The 20,498-nt window shown below is 54.9% G+C and overlaps 1 protein-coding gene across 2 annotated transcripts in view; it reads left to right on the top strand.

Annotated features, from left to right (window-relative positions):
- The window catches only part of CARM1 (coactivator associated arginine methyltransferase 1), a 40,010-nt gene that overhangs the window by 4,721 nt on the left and 14,791 nt on the right, over positions 1–20,498 (top strand). For both annotated transcript variants that reach the window (XM_081077443.1, XM_081077442.1), the window contains exon 2: positions 19,468–19,593. In XM_081077443.1, the coding sequence (XP_080933569.1) occupies positions 19,468–19,593 (126 nt within the window). The remainder of the gene's footprint in view (positions 1–19,467; positions 19,594–20,498) is intronic.

Genomic DNA, 20,498 nt, shown 5'->3' with positions numbered 1-20,498 from the left:
GGTTGTGAACAACAGCTCTCCCTGGAGCTGGGCGGCCGTGAGCGGCTGAAGGTTGGCGTGAGCTGCTGTGGGCTGCTCTGTGCTGCCGCCGGCTACTGTGTGCTGCCCGGAGTGTCCGGTGGCCAGTGTGAGTGGCCGGCAGCTGGCAAGAGCTGCTGTGAGCTGCTGTGAGCAGCTGACCGACGACCGGCCACCGACTGCCTCAGCCGGGGGGAGTGCAAGGCTCATAATACCAGCATGGGCCAGGGAGCTGTGTCCTACCCAACTAGACTGAGAAACAATGGCTTGAACTGGAGTGGAGGGGGAGGCGGATAAAGGGGGAGAAAAAAAGCTTAAAGAAGACCATAGTGTTGTGCAAAACCTAAAATATTTATTTGCTAGCCCTTGACAGAAGAAGCTTGTGGACTCCTGGGATAAATGAATGAAGCCGGCAGGAGGAGGGGGCACTGTGGGAACTTGGCCTCAGCCAGGGGTGCCACAGCTTTAAGGGAAAGCAGAAAGCCTTTCATTGTGTGTGTGTCTGTTTTGATTGTGCCGGGTCCTGATTGCCCAGGCCAGATAGAGTACACTTTCTGGACTGCGGGCCAGTTGACCTGACAGGTATGGCCCTTGCTGTATGTTACCAGTGGTCCTTAAAACAGTCCTGGGAGGTCAAGGACACCACTCCCATTTTATTGGAGGAAAACCAGAAGTGGAAAGGCTTGACCAAGTGACATGGCTGGCAGGCAGCAGAGCTGGCTTTGGAGTTCAGAGCTGTTGGACCTGCCGTCTCACTGCAGAGTGATTCAGTGAAGAAAGGTGATCAGGGTTCAATTTGTACATAACACAGACCCAAAGCAGCAGTGGCTTAAACAAGATGGCATTTTATTTCTCATGCTCTTTGTATTAAAGTCTGGAGATTGGCAGACCAGGGCTGGTGTAGAGCCTCTGCTCAAGGAACTTCTCGGACCCAGACTTTTCCTGGAGTGACGTCTTGTCATTGCGGATCAACGTGGTGGCTGGAGTCTAGCCATTACACCCTGGTTTCCAGGCAGCAGGATAAAGAAGGGACAGAGCATACCAAGGGCACAGGCCAGGTGTCTGTTAAAGGAGGTGCCCAGAAGCTGGCTGAGGGGGCTTCTCCTTTCATTTTATAGCCTAGAATACAGTCACGTGGCTACCACTAGCTGCAAGGGAGGCTGGGAAATGTAGTCTTCAGTCCGAGTGACTATGCATTTAGCAAATTTCAGGATTTCTCTTCCTGTAGGTAAAAGGGAGAACAGACACTGGGAGATAGTCCCCTTGGCCACAGTGGGTAGGATGTGGATGTGGCCAGAGTGTTGAGGAGCACAGTCCTGGTTTATGGAGAGATGGTCAAGAGGATGGGGGGTGATGACAGCAGACTGGCACGGAGCAAAAGGGACTCCTCTGAGGAACGGAGCAGCTAAAGAGGAGGTGACAGGGTTGGGCCCAAGTTACATTTTATAAGTGACAGGGCCTTTTCCTGTATAGGGTCAGGAACTGTCTGCCATTTTTCATAGGGGCCTAACATGATAAAAATGGTATTTCTGAAGATTACTCTGGTAGCAGGTTATGGTGTAGATGGGAGCAGGAGAGAGAAGCCTGTGGAAGCTTCCAAACTAGAGAACGCAACAGGAATGTAACCACATAAGTTTCACCTTAGCCTGCCCCAGAAGCACGTCAGAGGTCTAGAAGTTGTGATGTGGAACAAAAGGTAAATTCTGCCCAGGGCATTGGGGACAAGATGGCAAAGGCCCTGACCCTTGATCAGGGTTGTTGTAAGTGACCTGCCCGCAGAGTTTGCTTGGCTGTGCGATTAAAATAAAAGTAGACAACCAATATTTTTTACATATTGGAATCCCCAGGTCCTGCTCAGGATGGGGCATTAAAGCTTCGTACTTCTGAAAAATCAGAAAGCCTGGCAGCCCCAGTCCTACATGCCCTGAGACCAGGTAGGTCGTGGTTCCACCTTCAGAAGGGGCATGCCACCTCATTTGGCCCTGGTCATGCCGCCCCACACAGTCCTCGCGCCAGTAGTTGTCTGTCCTCTCACTTGCAGTGGTCTGTTTCTTCAAACAGAGAAGAATTTTTCTGAACCCAGGTCTCCATTGGGTGTGGGAAGACATCTTTGCCTTAGCTTACAGCCTCCTTTGGCCCCCAGACACTCCATCCAATGGCTGAATTTGAGCCCTGTGCAGGTGGAGGCTGTTACCCCAAGTCCTAACATGGTCTGGTTTCCAGTCTCAGGCCCCACCCACTGCCCACTCCCAGCCCCTTCCCCTCCTCACCTCCACCTGCACCTGTTCAGGCCCATAGCCCCGCCTTGGTAATTTGGAAATCCAGAAGTTAAGAAAACCTAGCCTACTCTATTCATTTGACAGCAGAATCTAACCTGACCCGAACTCTGCCACGTGGGGCTCTTTATTATCTCCGTGTATCCTATTTAGTATGACTGGTCCCATGTGTCCCTGCGAAACATGGTTACAGGCTATGCTCTGCCAGGGACGGTCTGCGTCCTCTGCACCTTGTTACCTTTATAAAAGTGAAAAGTTTGGTATAGGCGCACCTTATTTGATTGCGCTGTCATTTATTGCACTTCACAGGTGTTTTGTTTTTTTACAAATTGAAGGCAAGACTTTCCACCAGCAAAAAGGTCACGACTTGCTTTATTGTGATCGTCGCCTTATCGGTGGCCTGGAACTGAACCCGCACTGTCTCTGAAGTCGGCCTGTGATCCAAACACACTGGGCCAACGTGCTTTAGGCCAGGGGCTGCGGGCTCGGTATACTACCCCTGTGGGGATTGTTGGCCCAGTGTTTCTACATAACATACAACTGTATGATCTCACGTACAGTTGGGGCCTGTATGTGAGATCACAGCTGGAAAGTAGGCATCACGTGGCACGCCAGCAAGCATTACACATGGGGGTCTGGACTTGGTGGGGGTGTAGGGCCTTTCGGCGGAAGGAGGAGGGTAGTGTGAGCTTATGATGACTCAGGTGGCGGACTTTGGATCAGGCCAGATTTAGCAGAATGGAGGAGGCTCAGGAACCCTTAGTGGCAAGTGGGGTTCCTTTTCCGGGGAGCCCTCTCTGGGATCTACCTGCTACCAGGGAGGGGGTAAGTTCAGCTTGCCAGGGCATTGGGCAAGATGCCCATCCCAGAGAGGGTGGGCTGGAGGGCCAGACTGGGGGCCAGAGCTGGCTGCTCCTGGTGGAGAGTGGAGTCTTAGAGCTGGGGCTCTTGACCTGAAGTCTGTGCAAGGCTCCTGGGGTGGAGAGGTGGCTCATGATCCCCTGAAATTGTGTGCCGTTTTGAATAAGGGTAGAGGGACAAAAGTTGGTGGCTGTGACCTCAGAGGAGTCTTCTTGATTGTAGAAAAGGGTGACAGAAAGGGCACGTTTCTTACATGTAATACGCTTCACTGCATTTGTATCTGGTGAACTGGGGCCGTAGCGTTGCCATTGGTTCTCTGTGCATTTGGTGGGAGGGAGAAGCTCCCCTGCTTTTGATCTCCCTCCAAAGGACCTGTGACCCAAGAAAGGCTGACCGCCCCCGGAGGACAGGACCAGGTTGGGGAGTGGAGACGGTGCCCTGGCTGTAAGGGATGGCGTGGGCAGTGGGAGAGGAAGGCATTCTATGTCTGTGGTCTGGGGCAGTGGCTTTCACTGGGTAGGAATAAGGTTTGCAGTGAGGGCTGCTGCTGAGAGGCCCCCCTTGGAGGGCTGGGGTGGGGGGAGGACCCAGCCAGATGGTAGGTCTGGGGTGGGGCACAGAGAGAGAGGTAGAGGAGCTGACCTCACCCAAGATGACAGGACCCAACAGTTCTTTGAAGATGGGGAGACCCGATCTTTCATTCCTTCAACCGGAAAAGTATATGGAGAGTGGGCTTGCTGTCGTTTTATGTGGTAGTTACCATGCATCTAACTTTAAATAGCAAAATTTTACTAAGCTTCTGCTGTGTGCCAGTTACTGTTTTAGGAGCTGGGGATACAGTGACACCTGAGTAAGCACGTGGTCCCACATTTTCAGGTCTGGGGGTGTTGTGTGACATGTGCTAAGTAAGTACCCGAATATGATTGTGCTCCTAGTGGTCTGTGCCTGGGAGAAAATAACATGCGCTGCAGCTTGGGGACGCCAGGGGAGGGTGGTGGGTCCGGACAGGGTTGTGGAATCCCCAGGTCCTGCTCAGGATGGGGCATTGAAGCTGTCAGGGGGGAAACAGTTGGGGGCTGTGGCCAAGTCTCACCCCCATGCCTCACCGTCTGCATTTCCTCTCTCTGCGTGTTTTTTCCACTATAAAATGGGGATCTTGATGGCATCTACCTTGGGGGGTTGTTGTGAGCTAATAGAAGTAAAAGTACTTAAAATAGGTCTGCTCTCCAGCAGGAGGGAAGACCTTCTCTAGGAGTGAGCCTGTGGGCTGGCATGGCCAAGAGGAGCCAGTGGCCAGCGTGGTTGGAGCAGGCCACCTGGGGAGGGGTGGCCCCAGAAAAGGGCTCGGCGTTTATTCCAAGAGTGTTGGGAGGGAAATGACCCCTGTGACTGTGTGCCCGTCCTGTTCTGTTTCCTGTTCTTTCCCAGCAGGGTGATCCTGGGGAGCCTTAGACGCCCTCATCTCGGCTCCCTTGCCTCACTGGGGCTGAGCTTGTGGCAAGTGGCCTTGGCGAGGGTGAACGTCGGTGCCTGGACTGTAGGCACAGCCCTGCTGCACAAATCAGATGCGATCCCAACCCGTGGCACACATCCAGTCTTGGGGAGCAGAGAGAAGGCAGAGAAGGAGCCCCATCTCCCACTGTGGGGAATGTGGTTCACGGGCCCAGGATGAAGAGAATGGCAGCTGATGAGCTTAAGTGTGGGGCCAGGAGGCTCAGGCCAGAGAGCGTTGAGGTGGGAAGGAGGGAACTAACTCTAGGATAAGAGTCTGGTGGCTCGGCTGGGGGGCCAGCCTGCTCCCCGGCAGCTGGGGTCTGCAGTGTCTCTGGGTCAGTCCTGCTGCTCTCCTGGGTCCCTGTCTCTCCCCTGCTTTGCATTTCCTGGCTGGAATGTTCTCCCTTCCCCCTCCGGGTGGAGTTTAGCCAGGCTCTGGATCAGAAGCTGCTGGATGATTAGCATAGGCTGGCAGCCTAACCTTGATGTGACTTAGTGACCCTGGCCAAGTGACCCTAGATCTTGTTGTAGTTTCCTTTCTGGAAAATGGAGGGCGGTTTTGTGCTCTAGTGTCAGCCCAGTACACACAGCAGATGAGTAATACACAGTATAATATGTATTATAAATATCACCTCGAGCTGCTGAGTGGCCTGGAAGAGAAGATGTGTCCTAGGTGTGGGGGTGATCATTCAACCCCAGGACAAGTAGAGCTGGGCTGGGCACAGAGAAGGGGCCTTGGAGAGCCTGCCCGAGCCCCTCCTGGTTTGCAGTGACTCGGGAGGGAGCCCCTCCCTTTGTGTGGTCACCCTCCTGTCCTCTCTTCAGGGACTGGTTTGGGAGTTTCAGGATTCAGGACCTAGAATAGTGCAGGGCGGGGACATGGGCACCTTCTGCCCAGGGAAACCATGGCACCTGCCGTGATGCTTGTTCCTCTGTCCAGCTCTGCCTTTTGGGTGAGAAATCTGGAGTTCCCGACTTCCCCCTCCCCTATTCCCTTTGTTCCCAGAAAACCAGTTATATGAAGGAAATTGAGACCGAGCTCCACCCAGGCCTGCGGGAGTCGGAAATGGAGACTTCGGTGGGTTTTTCTTTTGATTATTTTAATTGTTTAGTCACAGACACCCAGGCCTTAGGTGCTCTGTTTGGCGCACTCGACAGCTGTGTACACCTGCATAACTGCCACCCGAAGCCAGACTAGAACTCAGGCCACCGCCTCAGCCTCTGGGTACTTTTGGTCGGGTCTGTCCCTGGCCGCCACACTGGACATTCGTGAAAACAAGTCCAGACTTTTTGGGGGGGGAGAGGGGCTCTGTCTTCTTCCCACTCCTTGCATAGAGAGTGGAGAACCCCCTTTTATTCCCTGTTTTTGTCTGTCTCTTTCAAGTGATTCATCACTGACAGCTTTGGCAAGAATGGGTCTGGGCCGTTTTTCTTTTAGCTTGTTAGTGGATTTGCTCCCCCGCTAATTGTATTCCCGTGGCTGTGGCTGGGGTTCGTTCTTACTGGATGCATTACACATGTCAGAGGGGAATGGTTTTATGGATAGAAACCTGCATGCCAACCAGGCATGGATGGGATTCTGAGCGAGGAAAGGACCCTGGCAGATCAGCGCCTTAATGAGAAAGGGATGTTCTTGTGATGCCCCGCGGGGGCTTGGGAATCAGTAATCAGAGACGGATTGGGGGCCTATTGCAGACCCAAAGGGACATTCCAGAGATCTCGCCACATTCTTCCTGGAGCTGGAGGGGAAGGCAGAGGCAGGCTGCAGCTTTCAGACTGCTGTGTGCCTGCGCGGCCTCTCCTGGGGCGTGGCTCTGACTCCCCTTACCTCCAGGCCATGCTCATCTGTGCTTCCAGGCCCTCCCTTGGCTAATGTTTGCCGAGCACAAGCATGTGTCAGCCAGGCCCAGTGCCAGGCTCTTTACGTTCATTGACTCGCCTAACCATAGAACAGCCCTGAAGGGCGCCGACTGCTGTGTGCTGTTGGCACAAGGGCGCTTGGCACAGGTGTGAGTCGGCTCACCCCATTCTCTGCTCCCTACACTATGTACAGCCCATCGGGAGCCACAGTAGCCACAGCTCTTACCCCCGTTTTGTAAATGAGGAAACGGAGGCACTGTGTGGTGGTGGGCAGCAGAGTTGGGATGTCCCCCAGGTGGGCTCAGGGGCCTCCATCAGCCCTGCTGCCTCTTGGGCGCCGGGGAGCCGTACCAGGAGATTCCGCGCCTGATTGGAGGAGGTACCTACCTCGTCCTTGGCCTGTGTCAGGGCAGGGACCCCTGGGCTCTTGTGGAGCCCAAAGCCAATCTTTCCTCATTCCTGCCTGGTTGCCGGGTCCTTACAGTGTCCCCTCTTGCCTGTGCTACATCTGGAGTCACATCTGGTGAGGTGGGTGGGATGCAGCCCTCCTCCCTCAAACATCCTGTCCTCTGAGCCTGCTGTGCAGCCTGCGGGACTCCTGGAGTCTCGGGGGCCTGGCGGAGGCCCTTCTCCCAGTGGCGCGGCCTCAGGACGTCCGGTTTCACCTCTGCGCCAGTGGTCAAACCTTTCTTTCAACATGGGCTCTTGGTGAGGATTCCAGTCGCCTCAGCCCTGGGCTGCAGTCTCCTTTGTCATTCGTTTCCCTTCGAGGCTAATCCTGCCCTGTCCTCTGGCCTCTACTGGTTTTGCCTCTCCCCAGCCACTCGGGCTTCGGGTGGCCCGTCAGCTGCCCGAGGCAGCTCCCCACTCCTGGGAGCCACATTCACACTCCTCAGACCCGTGACAGGCTCTACTTCCTGCCCTGGATACTCTGTGCCCAGCAGCGGCAGGAGCCAGAGTGTGGAGTATACCCACTGCCCTGAGGGCCAGTCCCCCAGCACAGCCTGGGTGGAATGACACACCTCATGCCACCCCAGCTTCCCAGGCCTCCTTAAGTATCTCGTCTGGCAGGGCCTCCCCTGCCCACCTCTGTCCCTGCAGAGCGCTGCCCTCCCAGCTGCCGTGTGTCGCAGGTAGTGGGGACTGTCGGGTGCCTCCTCACAGCTGTAGGAGGCAGGCTTACCGCCTCCGCCTCCCTGTCTGGTGGCTCGGGGACACTGTCTGCAGTCTGGCTCTGCCCAGACGCGGAGCCCTGTGTCTTTCCCAGCGCCTCAGGCTGGCCCTCTCTGGCCTCCCAGGCCCCAATCTCCCAGAGGTCGGGGTGTGGGTAGGCTGCCTCCTACAAGCTGCTGAGCCGCTCGCGGCATGTCCTCACTCTGTGCCTCAGTTTCCCCTCTTAGCAACAAGCTAAGTGTTCTGCAGAACGTGGTTGGGAGCATTACCTAACACACTGCGTGGCAGTAGGTGTGCCTAGTATTGCATAAATTACAGCTTCAAAGTCATGGCTGGGAAAGAGAGGTCAGGAGAAGAAGGAGGCTGGAGGCCCAGCTTGTGGAGCAGCGGGGCTGGGGCGGCCTGTTTGTTTTCTTGCTCACCCCACCCCCGCCTTCTTCATAATTATCCGCTGAGCCCCTGTGCTTTCAGGGGCTGGGGAACTGGCGCACATCTGCCATCCCTTTTGTAGCTCACAAAGCCAGGCTTCGGCTGATTAGCATGGATGGGGAGACATTTGCATGTAATAGCGCCCGCCCAATCGGTGCCCTGGGATTCTTTTCAGAAAAGCCAGGCCCTTTCTTTGTCTGGGCTTCCTTTGCTTGGGGTTGCCCTTCTAACACCCCACAATTAGACTTGTTTTCGGCCCCTCCAGACCAGGCCTACAGGGCCCGAAGCCTTTAACCCCTGAAGGCAGAGGTCTTCACCCCCCCCCCATCCTCCCCATGGAGAGGAGCCCCTGCTGAGTATCCCCTCTCTGGCCTCTGACTTTGGGAAGCAAACCATCGTTGATTTACAGACTTTGGGTGTCCAGTGCAGGGGCCCTTCTCCATCCTGTGGTCAGCCCGGGGGCAGCCCAGGGTGGGCCTGCCTGCCTTTCTCAGGGTGTCGTTGCCCCACCCCTAGTCAGTAGCTGAGTTGAGACCCAGCAGGAGATGGGGCGGCCTGTGGCCTGAGTAGTGCTGGGCCTGCAGGGGGCTGGCCTTCCCCAGATGCCAACAGGAAGCCCCCGGTAGGCCAGAAGTTGCTGCCTCCTTCACCCCCCAACTCTGCACCCCCTTTCCGCCCCCAGATGGCTACCTCTCAGTCCCGGAGCCTCCATCCTCAGCCCTGCTCATGCACCCCCCGGAGTTCTGCCGCTGGGCGACTTTGGAAATGATTAGCCCTCATGGGAAACCTGTATTCTCAGGCCCCTCTTGGAGTAAATTTAGTTGATTTTTTTGAGGTGCCCTGTAATTGCCAACCCTGGGCCTCAGTGTCAGCCTTTCGGGCCAGCAGAGCTGGCTGTGTCGAGTTCTTGCGAAATATTCTGAAAGGAATGAAGGATAATCCGACAAACACTGTGTTTCCACCCACACCTGAAGAAATAAAACGCCACTAAGAGGAAGGCCCCCCCATCTTGTCTCCTCCCAGGGAGGTAACCTCATCTTCCCCCAACTGTGGGGTATCAGCCTTCACCAGGGGCTGAAAACCCAGCCTCAGTGAATACGTGCCCAGGCACCGTGTGAGGCCGGTGTGTGTCAGCCGCTGGCCCGTGGCTGCTCCCGTGTTCCTGAGGAGCGTCCCCGAGCCTGGTCCGCTCACCAAGGCTGAGGACAGGGCCAGATGCTTGGTCTGGGCCCAGCATGGTCTTGTGGCCAGAATTCTCTCTGGGTCTCTTTCCATCTGGCCACAGTGCCTTAGGGACATGGTGGCCAACGCCACCTGCTGTGGCCCTTGTGTCTTGGGGTGGGCACAGGGTGTTAGTCTTTATGACGACACCGAGAATTCGTTGTTATTTTTAGACACGAAAGCTGAGGCTTTGGGAAGGGTGACTGTCCCCTTGTTTGCAGCTGGCAGAGCTCAGTCAAACCTCCGCCTAACTGACTCCAGAACCAGGGTTCTGGTAACTGGACCCTGCCGTGCGGCCTCCCTTCCAGGAAGCAGTTGCCGGACATGGAGGCCCACTGCCCCAGGCTTAGAAGCCAAGCCTCTCGTGGCCATGGGCGCCCCAACCTGGCCAGCCTGCTGCCCGCCTCCATCACACCCCAGTTAAGAGGGAGTGGGTGGGGGTGGGCCTGCTCTGGGAGATAGAGGGGCTGCAGGCTGAGATACCCCTGTCCTCCACCCTCCAGCTCGAGAAGGCCCTTAGGTCACACAGGGCCTGAGGCTGCAGAGGACAGGGCGCAGGGCCTGTTCTCACTACGTTCCTGCCTCAGCAGGTTTGGGAGGGGCACCTAGTCACACCTGCTCACTTCCCGGAGGGTCTCCGTGATGTAATGATTGCCTTTTGTCTCGTTATCTTTTGAGTACAGAGCGAAAAATTCCAAGCATTCAGGAGGGTGTAGTGTGAAAAGTCTGTCTTTTCCTCCCTCCCGGGTTTGGCCTGTCCCTACACTTTGGTCTTGTGGCGGGACTGTCCTGCACTGTTTTAGGCGCATGCAGGCACGCATGCGTACATCTGTCCCAGAACCCCACTGTGCTGAAAGTTGTGCAGTTTCAACAATGGGAGAGGAGCGTGTCCATGAAAAGTGTGCCTCCCTTCCTGAGGCAGCCGCTGAAGTCATTCTGTTGTGTTTCTTTCTAGACAAGCCCCAGGTGTGCAGTGCCCCTGGCTCCTCCCTTCCCCCACTCAATTTTACACCTATGGCGCATATGCTGGGGGTGCCAAAAAAAATGTATACACCTGACTTGTATTCATCTTTTGTTATTGGTATATATTGAGTGTTACAATTTTAACAGTTTTTTCCTTTCTTAAAATATATATTCATTTTTTGTCACTCTCTGTATTTTACATTGTACCATCCCTGACGGTGTGGCTTGGTCATCTTCACACGGCTGCCTCTACAGACTGAAGTCTGTGTCTTCATTGGCTGCACCCCCATTCACTATTCAGTGGGTATTTAGGTTTGCTGCTGCTCTGAGCAGTCGATCCAGTTAGCTCCTGTGTGACCGTTACCAGTAGAGCTGTGGAGGAAGGCGCTGGGATTGCTAGGTCGGGGCTTGACAGTTTGTCCTGGGAAGAGGTGCCCAGATGCAGGCTGCAGGTGTGTGGGGCCGGCCCACGGAGCCCCGGGTGACCTCATGGTCCTCAGATACCCAGGCTCTGGGCAGTGTGTGGCAGCAGCTGCTCGGAATGTCTCTGAGGACAGCTTCAGAACACCCGGCTTCGGTTACTGCTGGAGAGGGAGGTCGGCTTGGGTTAGGATTCCCGGGGTGGGATTGATCTGATGACAGCCATGATGGCTGCTCCCGGTCCCTGAGTACTTAGTATACTTACTGCCACGTCTACTATCTCAGCGAATTCTCACAGCAGGGAGGGGCTTTATCATCATTTCATTCCCATTTCACAGATGGGGCTCCTGAGGTAGGGGGTGCAGGCAGGTGGTGCGCCCACCTTCTGGGCCTTCCATGCGGGTTGTGTCATCTCACCATACGGGCTGTCATGATCGCCATGTGACAAAGGAGGACACAGGCCTCCAGTCACAGGAGAACGGCAAGTCCGGCCCAGACCCCAGGTCCACCTTCATGTGTCATTTTAACCACTTCCCTTCTTGGCCTTCCCTGCTGGGTGGTCGGAGAGTGACTTCTTCCCTCTCTGGCCACGGAGGCGCCATGCCACGCAGGGACACAGGGAAGCTTCCATGGTCCACAGTTTGGAAATTCGGTTGCTGCCGCCAGGGCAGTGGGGCCTGTGCCTCTGGGAGGCGGGAGGCCCTTCCAGGATCCGAGTCCTGCGTCACCCAGCACCTGGCTTGACATGGATGTTGCCAGCTCCCCGAGGCAATCCGCAATCTGCATTGTACCCCACATCTGTGATCAGACCCCCCCACTCCAAGTTCTTTCCAGCCCCTCTTACCCTACCATCTCACTGGTATATCGTATGCCAGCGGCCAGCGGCCTCCCACTGCTGCCTGCGAGCGTGGGAAGGCAGGGCCTGGAATCCTGTTCACCCCTGGGGGGTCCCTGTGCCTGCGTTTGGCGTGGGGCGGCTGAAGGCAGGAGCTAGTGCCCGGGGGCCCTGAGCAGAGGGAAGGTGCTGGGCAGGCGGGGAGAGCACCTTGATTTTTCCGTGCCTCATCCTTCTTTTCACCTAACTCCCCCCTTTACTTGTAATATTTTTCCTTTAGAAGGTGAATAGCCTATATTTTATTTGGCAGCAGGAGGCGATTTAATAAAAGACCTCACATTTGGACAAGTGTTTCTGCTCCCTCCACTACTCCCCCAAGTCTGCCAAGATAAATAGCTTTAATTATTTCTCATTTGGTGGCTGTAATAGTTTTCCTGCTAGAGAAGCAAGGACTTGAAATGTGGCCTTTTTGTTGTTGTTTTTCCCCTGAGCTAGAGGCTGCTTTCCCATCTCGTGCTCCACCTCCCTGTACTCCATGAGAGAAAGAACTTCCCCCATCTTGTACGAGGATGGAAGGTTCTCCGGGAGGAGAGTTTAATTCCAGGCCTTTGTCCCTGTTTTCCTGGGTCCAGAAAGGTAACTTACGGTGTGGGGCTGCCCAGGGTCCAGTGTCTTTGAGCCGCTAAGCGATCTTTCCTGGGCCGTGTACCAGGTTCCCCATACTGGCTGCCTGCCTCTTGCATGTAGGGAAGAGGCCAGCCTCCTGACTGTGTGTCCTCGCTCAGCCTCCCTGAGTGCCCCCACGCGCGGAGCCCTGGGTTTGTACAAGATGGGAGGTAAATATGGAGCCATCCTGCGATGCGGGTTTGTCCAGGACGTGCTGAAGGACCTCCAGCAGGAGGTGACGGACACTTGGGAACAGAGGAAGGGTGCTCTGGGTCTCAGGAGCATGGAGGCCAGAGAGAAGTCCTTCTGCCTGGGGGTGGGGTGCGACAGGGAGACGGAGGGGTGTGGCGAAGCTGCAGACGTTGGCAGGGCTCCTGGCCCCTGTGAGGAGTTTGGACTTGTTCCAGAAGGCCCTGGGAAACCATGGAGGGGTTGTAAGCAGGCAGGAGACCACAGTAGATGAGCTGCGTTAAACGCTGTGACGGGGGGGCGGGGGGGAGTGGGACCGCTGGTCAGTGCCCCTGAGCTGGGTGTCCCTGTGTCCACCTCTTCCTGAGGACGCTGGTTCCTGAGGCCCTTCCGGGGGCCGGGCCCAGGGTGAGGTGGTGAGCAGGGAGTTTCCTTCAAACCAGGCCCAGCGAGCCCCCTGACCTTCAGGGTCCCCCAGATTCTGCTGCCTGGATTGCAGGGTGCTGTCTGGGCAGCTGACAAGGAGGTGGGCTCTGCGGGGCGGGGAACAGGCAGCTTGTGCCCCCTGGAGCTGTCTCCTCCTCCCAGTTCTGTCCCTGTCATCTGTCTCAGCGCGTGTGGCTGTGGGAGGAGCCAGACGCCTGAGCCTCCCTCCGCCTCTTGCCACCCCTCAACAGCCCTCCCACAACCCCCCCCCTCTTGCCTGCAAGTCTGTCTTGGCAACCTCCCCGGGCCCCCGTCAGTCACCCCCATTCTCCCTATTGGCACCCCCCCAAGGAAAATCCCTCCTCCTGTGTGTCTCACTGAACGCTTCTGATCACCACGAGTGTGTGGGGGGCTTCCCACACCCCAAGCTCGGTGCCCTGGAAATAATTCCATTCAGTTCTGACACCGCTGCCACAGGTGAAGGCTCGGTCCCACAGGGCTCCCCGCTCTCCCCGCACCATCACAGATCCACGTTGTTACCTGCACTTCTGAGCGCCGGGTTCGACGCAGGTGTTTCTATAACCCGTCCTCAGGTTTGACACATCTGCCAGAGTGGCTCAGAACTCAGGGACACATTTTATTTACCAGATTACAGGTTAGTACAAAAGGACATAACTCAGGACGGCGATGGAAGAGATGAACAGGAAGGCGTGTGGAAGGACGGCCGCTGTCTCCGAGTCTCCGGTGTCCAGCAGCCCGAAAGCGCTCCGAACCCAGTCCTTTGGGGTTTTCATGGAGGCTTCATTATTGATCAGACCATTGGCTATTGACAGCCACCGGTGGAGACTGCAAGTTCCAACTTGAATTACTTAGTTGGTCCCCCTGATTCTTAGTGGCTTTCCGAAAGTCACCTCACTGACAAGTTCTGCAGAGCTTGAAAGTGGCTTGTTATAAATCAAAAAAGGCCTTTATCACTCTTATCACTTAGGAAATTCCAAGAGTGTTCAGAGCTCTGTGCCAGGGACCAAATACATATGATGCATCACGGTACCACAGCCCCCTTTCCCTGCCATCCCACGTGCCGTTTCCTCTCAGTGGAGGATTCCTTCCCAGTCCGTTTCCCAGTCTGGCTCAGGTGTCACCGCAGGTTCCCACGGTGGCCTTGTCCCCCAGCCCCAGCATTCATCACGGCCTCAGATCCTCATCCCTGGCACTGCCACCCGCTCTCCGCACCTTCTCCGGGATGGGGACGGTGTCTCCATGCTCAGTGTCCGGTGAGCAGATGAGGAAGTGGGTGCAGAAGGCGGCTCAGCGCTCAGCCTCTCTGGACCTGCAGTCCCAGATGCCCCTGCTGGGTTTGTAATAAAGTTTTATGGGCACAAAACCACACTCGCTTGTTTACATATTGTCTGTGGCAGGGTTGAGTTGTAGTAGCAGAAATTATATGGCCCGCAAAGCTGAAAATACTTACTGTCTGGTCCTTTACAGAGACAGTTGGCCGACTCCTGCTCTAGGAAGCACAGAGGTTGGACAGCACGTTGGGTAGGAGCACAGACCCTAGAGCCAGTCATCTGGGCCACTCACTTGCTGTGTGATTTTGAGTCAGATACTCAACCTGTCTGAGCCCGTTTCCTCATCTGAGCCCATAAGGGCAGTGACAGTAAATACTCACAGGGGTGCTTTGAGGGGTCCAGGTAAAGTGTAGGAACAGCCTGCACCTGGAGAGTATTGCTTGCAGTCTGACATCCTGACATCCCAGCCCCCAGGGTGTGTCTGGGTTTCGAGCCTGGCTTTCCATGGGAACTCTGTTTTTGTCACATGGATTTACAGGGGTCTTGCTTCTCAGGAAACAAGGCAGGTGGGGCGACTTTCCAACCTCACTGGAGTTCCCCCTGGGCAACCCAGTGGTGGTATCCCTGGTGATTCCAGGCCTTCATCTGCGCGCCCCCGAGTTTCAGCAGCACAGACGTGGCCGGCTGGCAGGTGGGAAGCCAGCCCGTGGCCCGCAGCTGGGCCCAGGAGCAGGGCACACATTATGGCATCCATGCCATGGCTAACGTCCCTCGGTCTGGGTTGGTCTCTCTCATACTCTGCGTTCACACCCTGTCTTGGGAGAGACTCTTGGGAGAAGATTGGGTCCCCTGTGGGCCTGGTCCCAGCTCCGCTGCTGTTCCTGTTACTGCAAGGAAAAGAAACACAGCTCTGCCAACTCCCATTGGAGGGACCCCAGCACAGCCTCCTGGCCTCGGCCCCCTTTGTGGTCTGTCTCCCCCACTTACATTGTCACAGCAGCGTGCTAGCCCCTCTTGCTTCTCTGCTCCTCACCTCTCCCGGCCGTGTGCACACAGCCCCCCAAAACACCGGCTGATGGGATAAGGCTGGTGCTTTCTAGATTGGTTTCTGGGGGCAAGGCACAGAGGCCTCAAGTGCCTGCCTCTTCTGTGGCTCGCCCACTGATGGCTGAATAGAGGGTGACGAGAGGATGGTGCCTGTGCCGGGACCTAATCATCACTGCAGGCCAGGCCCCGTGAGTTCTGGGCCCTAGGCCCCCTTTCCTGGGGGGAACGCTCTCCCCTTGAGGAGCCATTAGGGAGCTGGGAGGCAGGCTGTACATTCCAGCTGTGCTCTGCCCAGCTGCAGGTCACGACAGTGGGCGAGACTGAGCGCCATGTGCAGCTGGCAGAGGCATGTCACCACCTGCGCCATCATCCTGAGGGCCGGCTCTAGTGAGGGAAGGGCAGAGGGGAACAGCACGTGCCAAGGCCCAGAGCTGGTCTGTGGGACGGTTGAATGTGGCTGTGGGGGAGGGTCTGGAGAGTGGAGAGATGGGGGAATGAGGGGTTCAGGTCACGCAGGGCCTTCACTGCCAGTTCGAGAGCTTCGTCTTCTGAGGCTTTTCAAAGCACGTAGGAACATGGTCCAGCTCTTTTTTTTTTTTTTTTTTTTTTTGGTTTGTTAAATATTTATCGAGTACTTCCTATGTGCCAGGGACTGGCCTGTGGAGTGGCATAGCTGTGACTCTCACAGAACGCTGGCTTCAGGGCTTTGGGAGACACTGTGATGATGGGACAGGTGGTTGCCCTCAGCTCCAGCTTCCCGGGCCCAAGCCCAGGCCCTCTGGAGCCAAGGGCCTGGGCAAAGCAGCCAAGCTTTGCTCAGCCACGGGTCCTGTGGCTGCCTGCCTAGTGCCAGGTTGCAGGGCACCTAGGGCAACTGATCGGTTTGCTTCGTAAACAGAGGTCCTCCCTGGTCTGCTTGCTGTCACCCTGGCGCAGCTGACAGATTGGTTTATCTCCTGCCCCAGAAGGGGTGTGGGCACGGGCACCATGCCAACATTTGGGATCCCTTCCTGGGACCCGCTTATAGCTGGACTTGGGAGCACCTTGTTTGGGTCCCCTGTGAGCCTGCAGCAGTGCCCTGCCAACATGCTCTTCCTACCTATGTGTGGTCAGGAGGCTGGCCATACCCGGTGCCCCTACCCCCCAACAGGGCGGCACCTGGCTCCTGAGGTGTGAGGCGGTTTGGCAGAACCTGCACTGTGGTCCTGGGAGCCCTCTTCCAGGGCCTGGCCCCGGCCCAGTCCACACAGGAGAGCAGGGTGCCTAGTGACACCCTTTATATCTACATTCACCCATTGGGAACGTTTTCCTGTTGAGATAAAATTAACATAATGTAAACTATTTTTTTTAACATAAACTTTTAAAGCATACAATTCAGTGGCATTTAGTACATTCCCAGTATCGTGTAACTGTCACCTCTGTCTAGTTCCAAAATATTTTCATCACTCTGAAGAAAACCTCATATTCATTAAGCAATCATTCCCCATCCTCCCTCCTCCCAGCACCTGACAACCACCAGTCTACTTTCTGTCTCTGGATTCGCCGAGTCTGTATATTTCATATCAATGGAATCATATATATGTGACCTTTTGTGTCTGGCTTCATTCCTTTTTATGGCTGAATAACAATTCGTTGTATGGATTACACTGTATTTTTTTATCCATTCGGCAGTTGGTGAACATTTGAGTTGTTTCTACTTTTTGGCTATGGTGAATAATACTACTTTGAATATTTGCCATACACATAGTTGTTTGAATACCTTCTTTCAGTTCTTTTGGGTATATAGCTAGGAGTGGGATTGCTGAGTCAAATAGTAGCTCTACGTTTAACTTTCTGGAAGAATCTCCTCTGTGGAGCCTCTGTGGAAAAGAGACGCTGCACCATCTTCCATTCCTACCAAGCAGGGTATAAGGAGGGTTCCAACTTTTCCATGCTCTTGCCAACGCTTGTTATCTCCCCACCCTTTTTTTTTGTTTTAAATTATAGCCTCCTAGTGAGTATGAAGTGGTGTCTCATAGAGGTTTTGCTGCACAATTCCTAAGGACTAATGATGTCTTTTCATGGGCTTGGCCACTTGCATGTCGTCTTTGGAGAAACCTGTCTTTTCAAGACATTTGCCCATTTTTGAATTGGGTTTATTATTTTTTTGTTGTTGAGAGTTCTTTGTATATTCTGGACTCTGGATGTTTATCAGGTACATGATTCACAGATATTTTCTCCCATCCTATAGGTTGTCTTTTCACTTTATAGTGTCCTCGATGCGCAGAAGTTTTTAATTTTGATGAAGTTCAATGTATATAGTTTTTCTTTTGATATTCTTGCTTTTGGTTTCATGTCTTGGAATCCTTTGCCAAATCCAAGGTCATAAAGATTTACTCCAGTGTTTTCTTCTAGGAGTTTTATAGTTTTCACAATTACATTTAGGTCATTAGTCCATCTGAGTTAGGTTTTTTAATATGGTGTGAGGTAGGGATCTAACTTCATTCTTTTGCAGGTGGAGATCCAGTTGTCCCAGAACCATCCATTGAAGATAATATTTTCTCCCCATTGATTGTTCTTGGCAGCCTTGTTAAAAATCAATTGACTGTAAACATAAGGATTTGTTTCTGAACTCTAGTTCTATCCATTGATCTATATGTTTGTCCTTTTGCCAGGACTCATCTGTTTTGATTACCGTGTTTCCCCAAAAGTAAGACCTAACCGGAAAACAAGCCCTACCATGATTTTTCAGGATGACATCCTTTGAACATAAGCCCTAATGTGTCTTTTGGAGCAAAAATTAATAGAAGACCCGGTCTTATTTTTGGGGAAACACGGTGCTATACCTTTATAGTATGTTTTGATATCAGAAAGTGTGAGTCTTCCAACTTTGTTCTCTTTCAAGACTGTTTTGGCTATTCTGGGTGATGGGGAACCTTTTGCCACATTTGTACTTGTGCTTCTCTCTGTCCGTGTATTTTGTTGAGGATTTGATGAGCCACTTGAAAGCAAGTTGTAAACATCACAAGAATCCAGTCAAAATACTTGCACATGTGTCTTCTAAGAATAAAGGCATTCTTATTCTTCTGCAGAACCGCAGTGCTACCGTCACGTCCAAATCATTTAAAATGATCTCATCTACAGCCCACGTTTCCCCACTTGTCCTTTATAGCTTTTGAGAAGTTTTTCCTTCAGCTCCAGTCCAGTCACACTTGGCATTTGGCGGTCAACGTCTCTGTGTCTCCCTCCCTCTGGAATAGTTTCCAGAAACTTTGGTGTTTACTGACATTGGCCATTTTGAGGAAACCAGGCAGGTTGTATCGAAGTCTGTCCCACGATCTGATACTATCTGGTGTCCCCTTGTGATAGGACCAGGGTAAAATTTGTGTCAAAAACGCATCAGAGATGCCGTGTCCGTCCTGCTGCATTACATACATCAGAGCCACAGCGTCCGGTGGGTTTGTCCTGTGCCTGGTGATGCTGAGTCGGGCCAAGGCGGACGCACTGTGTGCCTGTTGAATGAAAGGCTGGTGGCAGTAATCGTGGCGGCACATGATGCCGCGCCTCCCGCAGGTATGCTGCGCCCTGTGCCTGTCCCACCATTAGTCCCATTTGGCAGATGAGAAAAGCGAGGCTCGGAGAGGCTGTGATCTGTCCCTGGCGACACACTCAGCGGCACAGGCGCGACGGGGACCCAGGCTGTCTGCCTCCAGTGGCCACGCTTATATCACGCAATGCAAGGAGGAGCGGGCTCAGCTGAAGGAAGCAGAGGTGTCACCCAGAATTCTGTCTTGACCCCTGCCTCCCCCAGCGCTGCTCAGCCCTGAAGGCTGCTGGTCCCCTGCTCCATGTGACACCTAACGTTAGGAGAATGAACGCCTGACGCCCTCGCCTGGGCTTCCTGCCAGGTCCTGGGACCCTCTGACCCTGCCAAGGTTGCCCTTTTGTCACTTTCTTCCCACCTTAGTGTCTGCTGGATGGACAGGGGACCTAGTACCAGGACTCGCTCCAGGAGGGAATGTCCTGGGCCAAGATGTCTTGCTGGGCCCCACAGCTCTGGCAGCCCCCCCGTCTCAGTCCTGGTCCCCTGAGGGCAGCAGTCTTCTCCCACTGGACAGGCTGTGTCCTGTGTCCCAACTGCATGGGTGGGCAGCCGGGGCACGCGGCAGCGCTTCCAGGGAAGGATTTGTGGCACCCCGGAAGAAACGGGGGCACCACGGAAGGCAGAGGGTGGTGAGGACAAGACTGAAAGGCCGCCGGCAGGAACCTTGCTCGCTGGCCCGGGGCCGTTGGCTCACGCCCGCCTCTCTCCTCGCAGATGAAGATGTGTGTGTGTTCAAATGCTCGGTGTCCCGCGAGACAGAGTGCAGCCGAGTGGGCAAGCAGTCCTTCATCATCACCCTGGGCTGCAACAGCGTCCTCATCCAGTTCGCCACCCCCAACGGTACGTGCCCTCCTGTCCCGGTGGCGCGCACAGTGCCCAGCGCCAGGGGCTTAGGCTCTGGGCCGCGGCTGCTGGGGGCCTGGCGCCCGTTAAATCCCAGCGAAGGCTCTGCTGCCGTTCAGAATCACATTCCCACGTGGAGGTCTGTCCTAGTGAGAGCACATTCTCGATGCCTGGAACGAATACCCTAGAGCCTCCCTCACTGGCTCCTTTGGCTCCTTCTGGGCTTAGCTTATAAGTCCCCTCCCCTGAGAGGCCTGTCCAGACCCCCCGGCTGGGCTGCACCCCAGGCCTCCAGGAGGAACCTGTGGGGTGGGGCCTGGGGCCCGACAATCCTGATGGCACAGGAGGGGGCAAGACAAAGGCCTGAGGCAAGTGGAGGCTCTGTTCTGAGCACAGAGAGAAGCCACCGGAGGGTCCTAAGCAGACCTGTCTGCAGGGACACAAGTGGACACGTGAGCTTACTGAGGAGGGCTTGGGTGGCTGGAGGGGGACAGGTGGAGGAAGTAGGATGCCTAAGACTGGAGACTGCTTGAAGCTCCAGCAACAGCACTTGGTCACTGCAGAGCGGAAGTCAGTGGGCCTGGTGGTTGCCCTGGGGCTGGGGGGGAGAGCCCTAGTTGGAGAGGCCATCTGCCCACGGCCGCCACCAGCGCCTCAGAGCCCCCTCACTTGGCTCAGTGCCACCATGGAGGGGACTCCCCATGCTTGGGCCAGCCTAGGGCCACCCCCCGTCGTGCACTAGGTTTCAGAGCTGCCACCTGCAGAGAAGGCCAGGATGTGGAGAAAGCAACTAGGTGGGGGACTGTCCCCCACCCGGAGGCATTCTTATGCTCCATACTTCCTTTCCTTTTTTTATATACACAAAAAATTTAAATTCATTGTTTAAAAAAATGGTAAAAAAC

Source organism: Rhinolophus hipposideros, assembly GCF_964194185.1.
Source record: "Rhinolophus hipposideros genome assembly, chromosome: 16".
NCBI classification, from domain to species: Eukaryota; Metazoa; Chordata; class Mammalia; order Chiroptera; family Rhinolophidae; genus Rhinolophus; species Rhinolophus hipposideros.
This window is presented reverse-complemented; position numbering and strand designations above follow the sequence as displayed.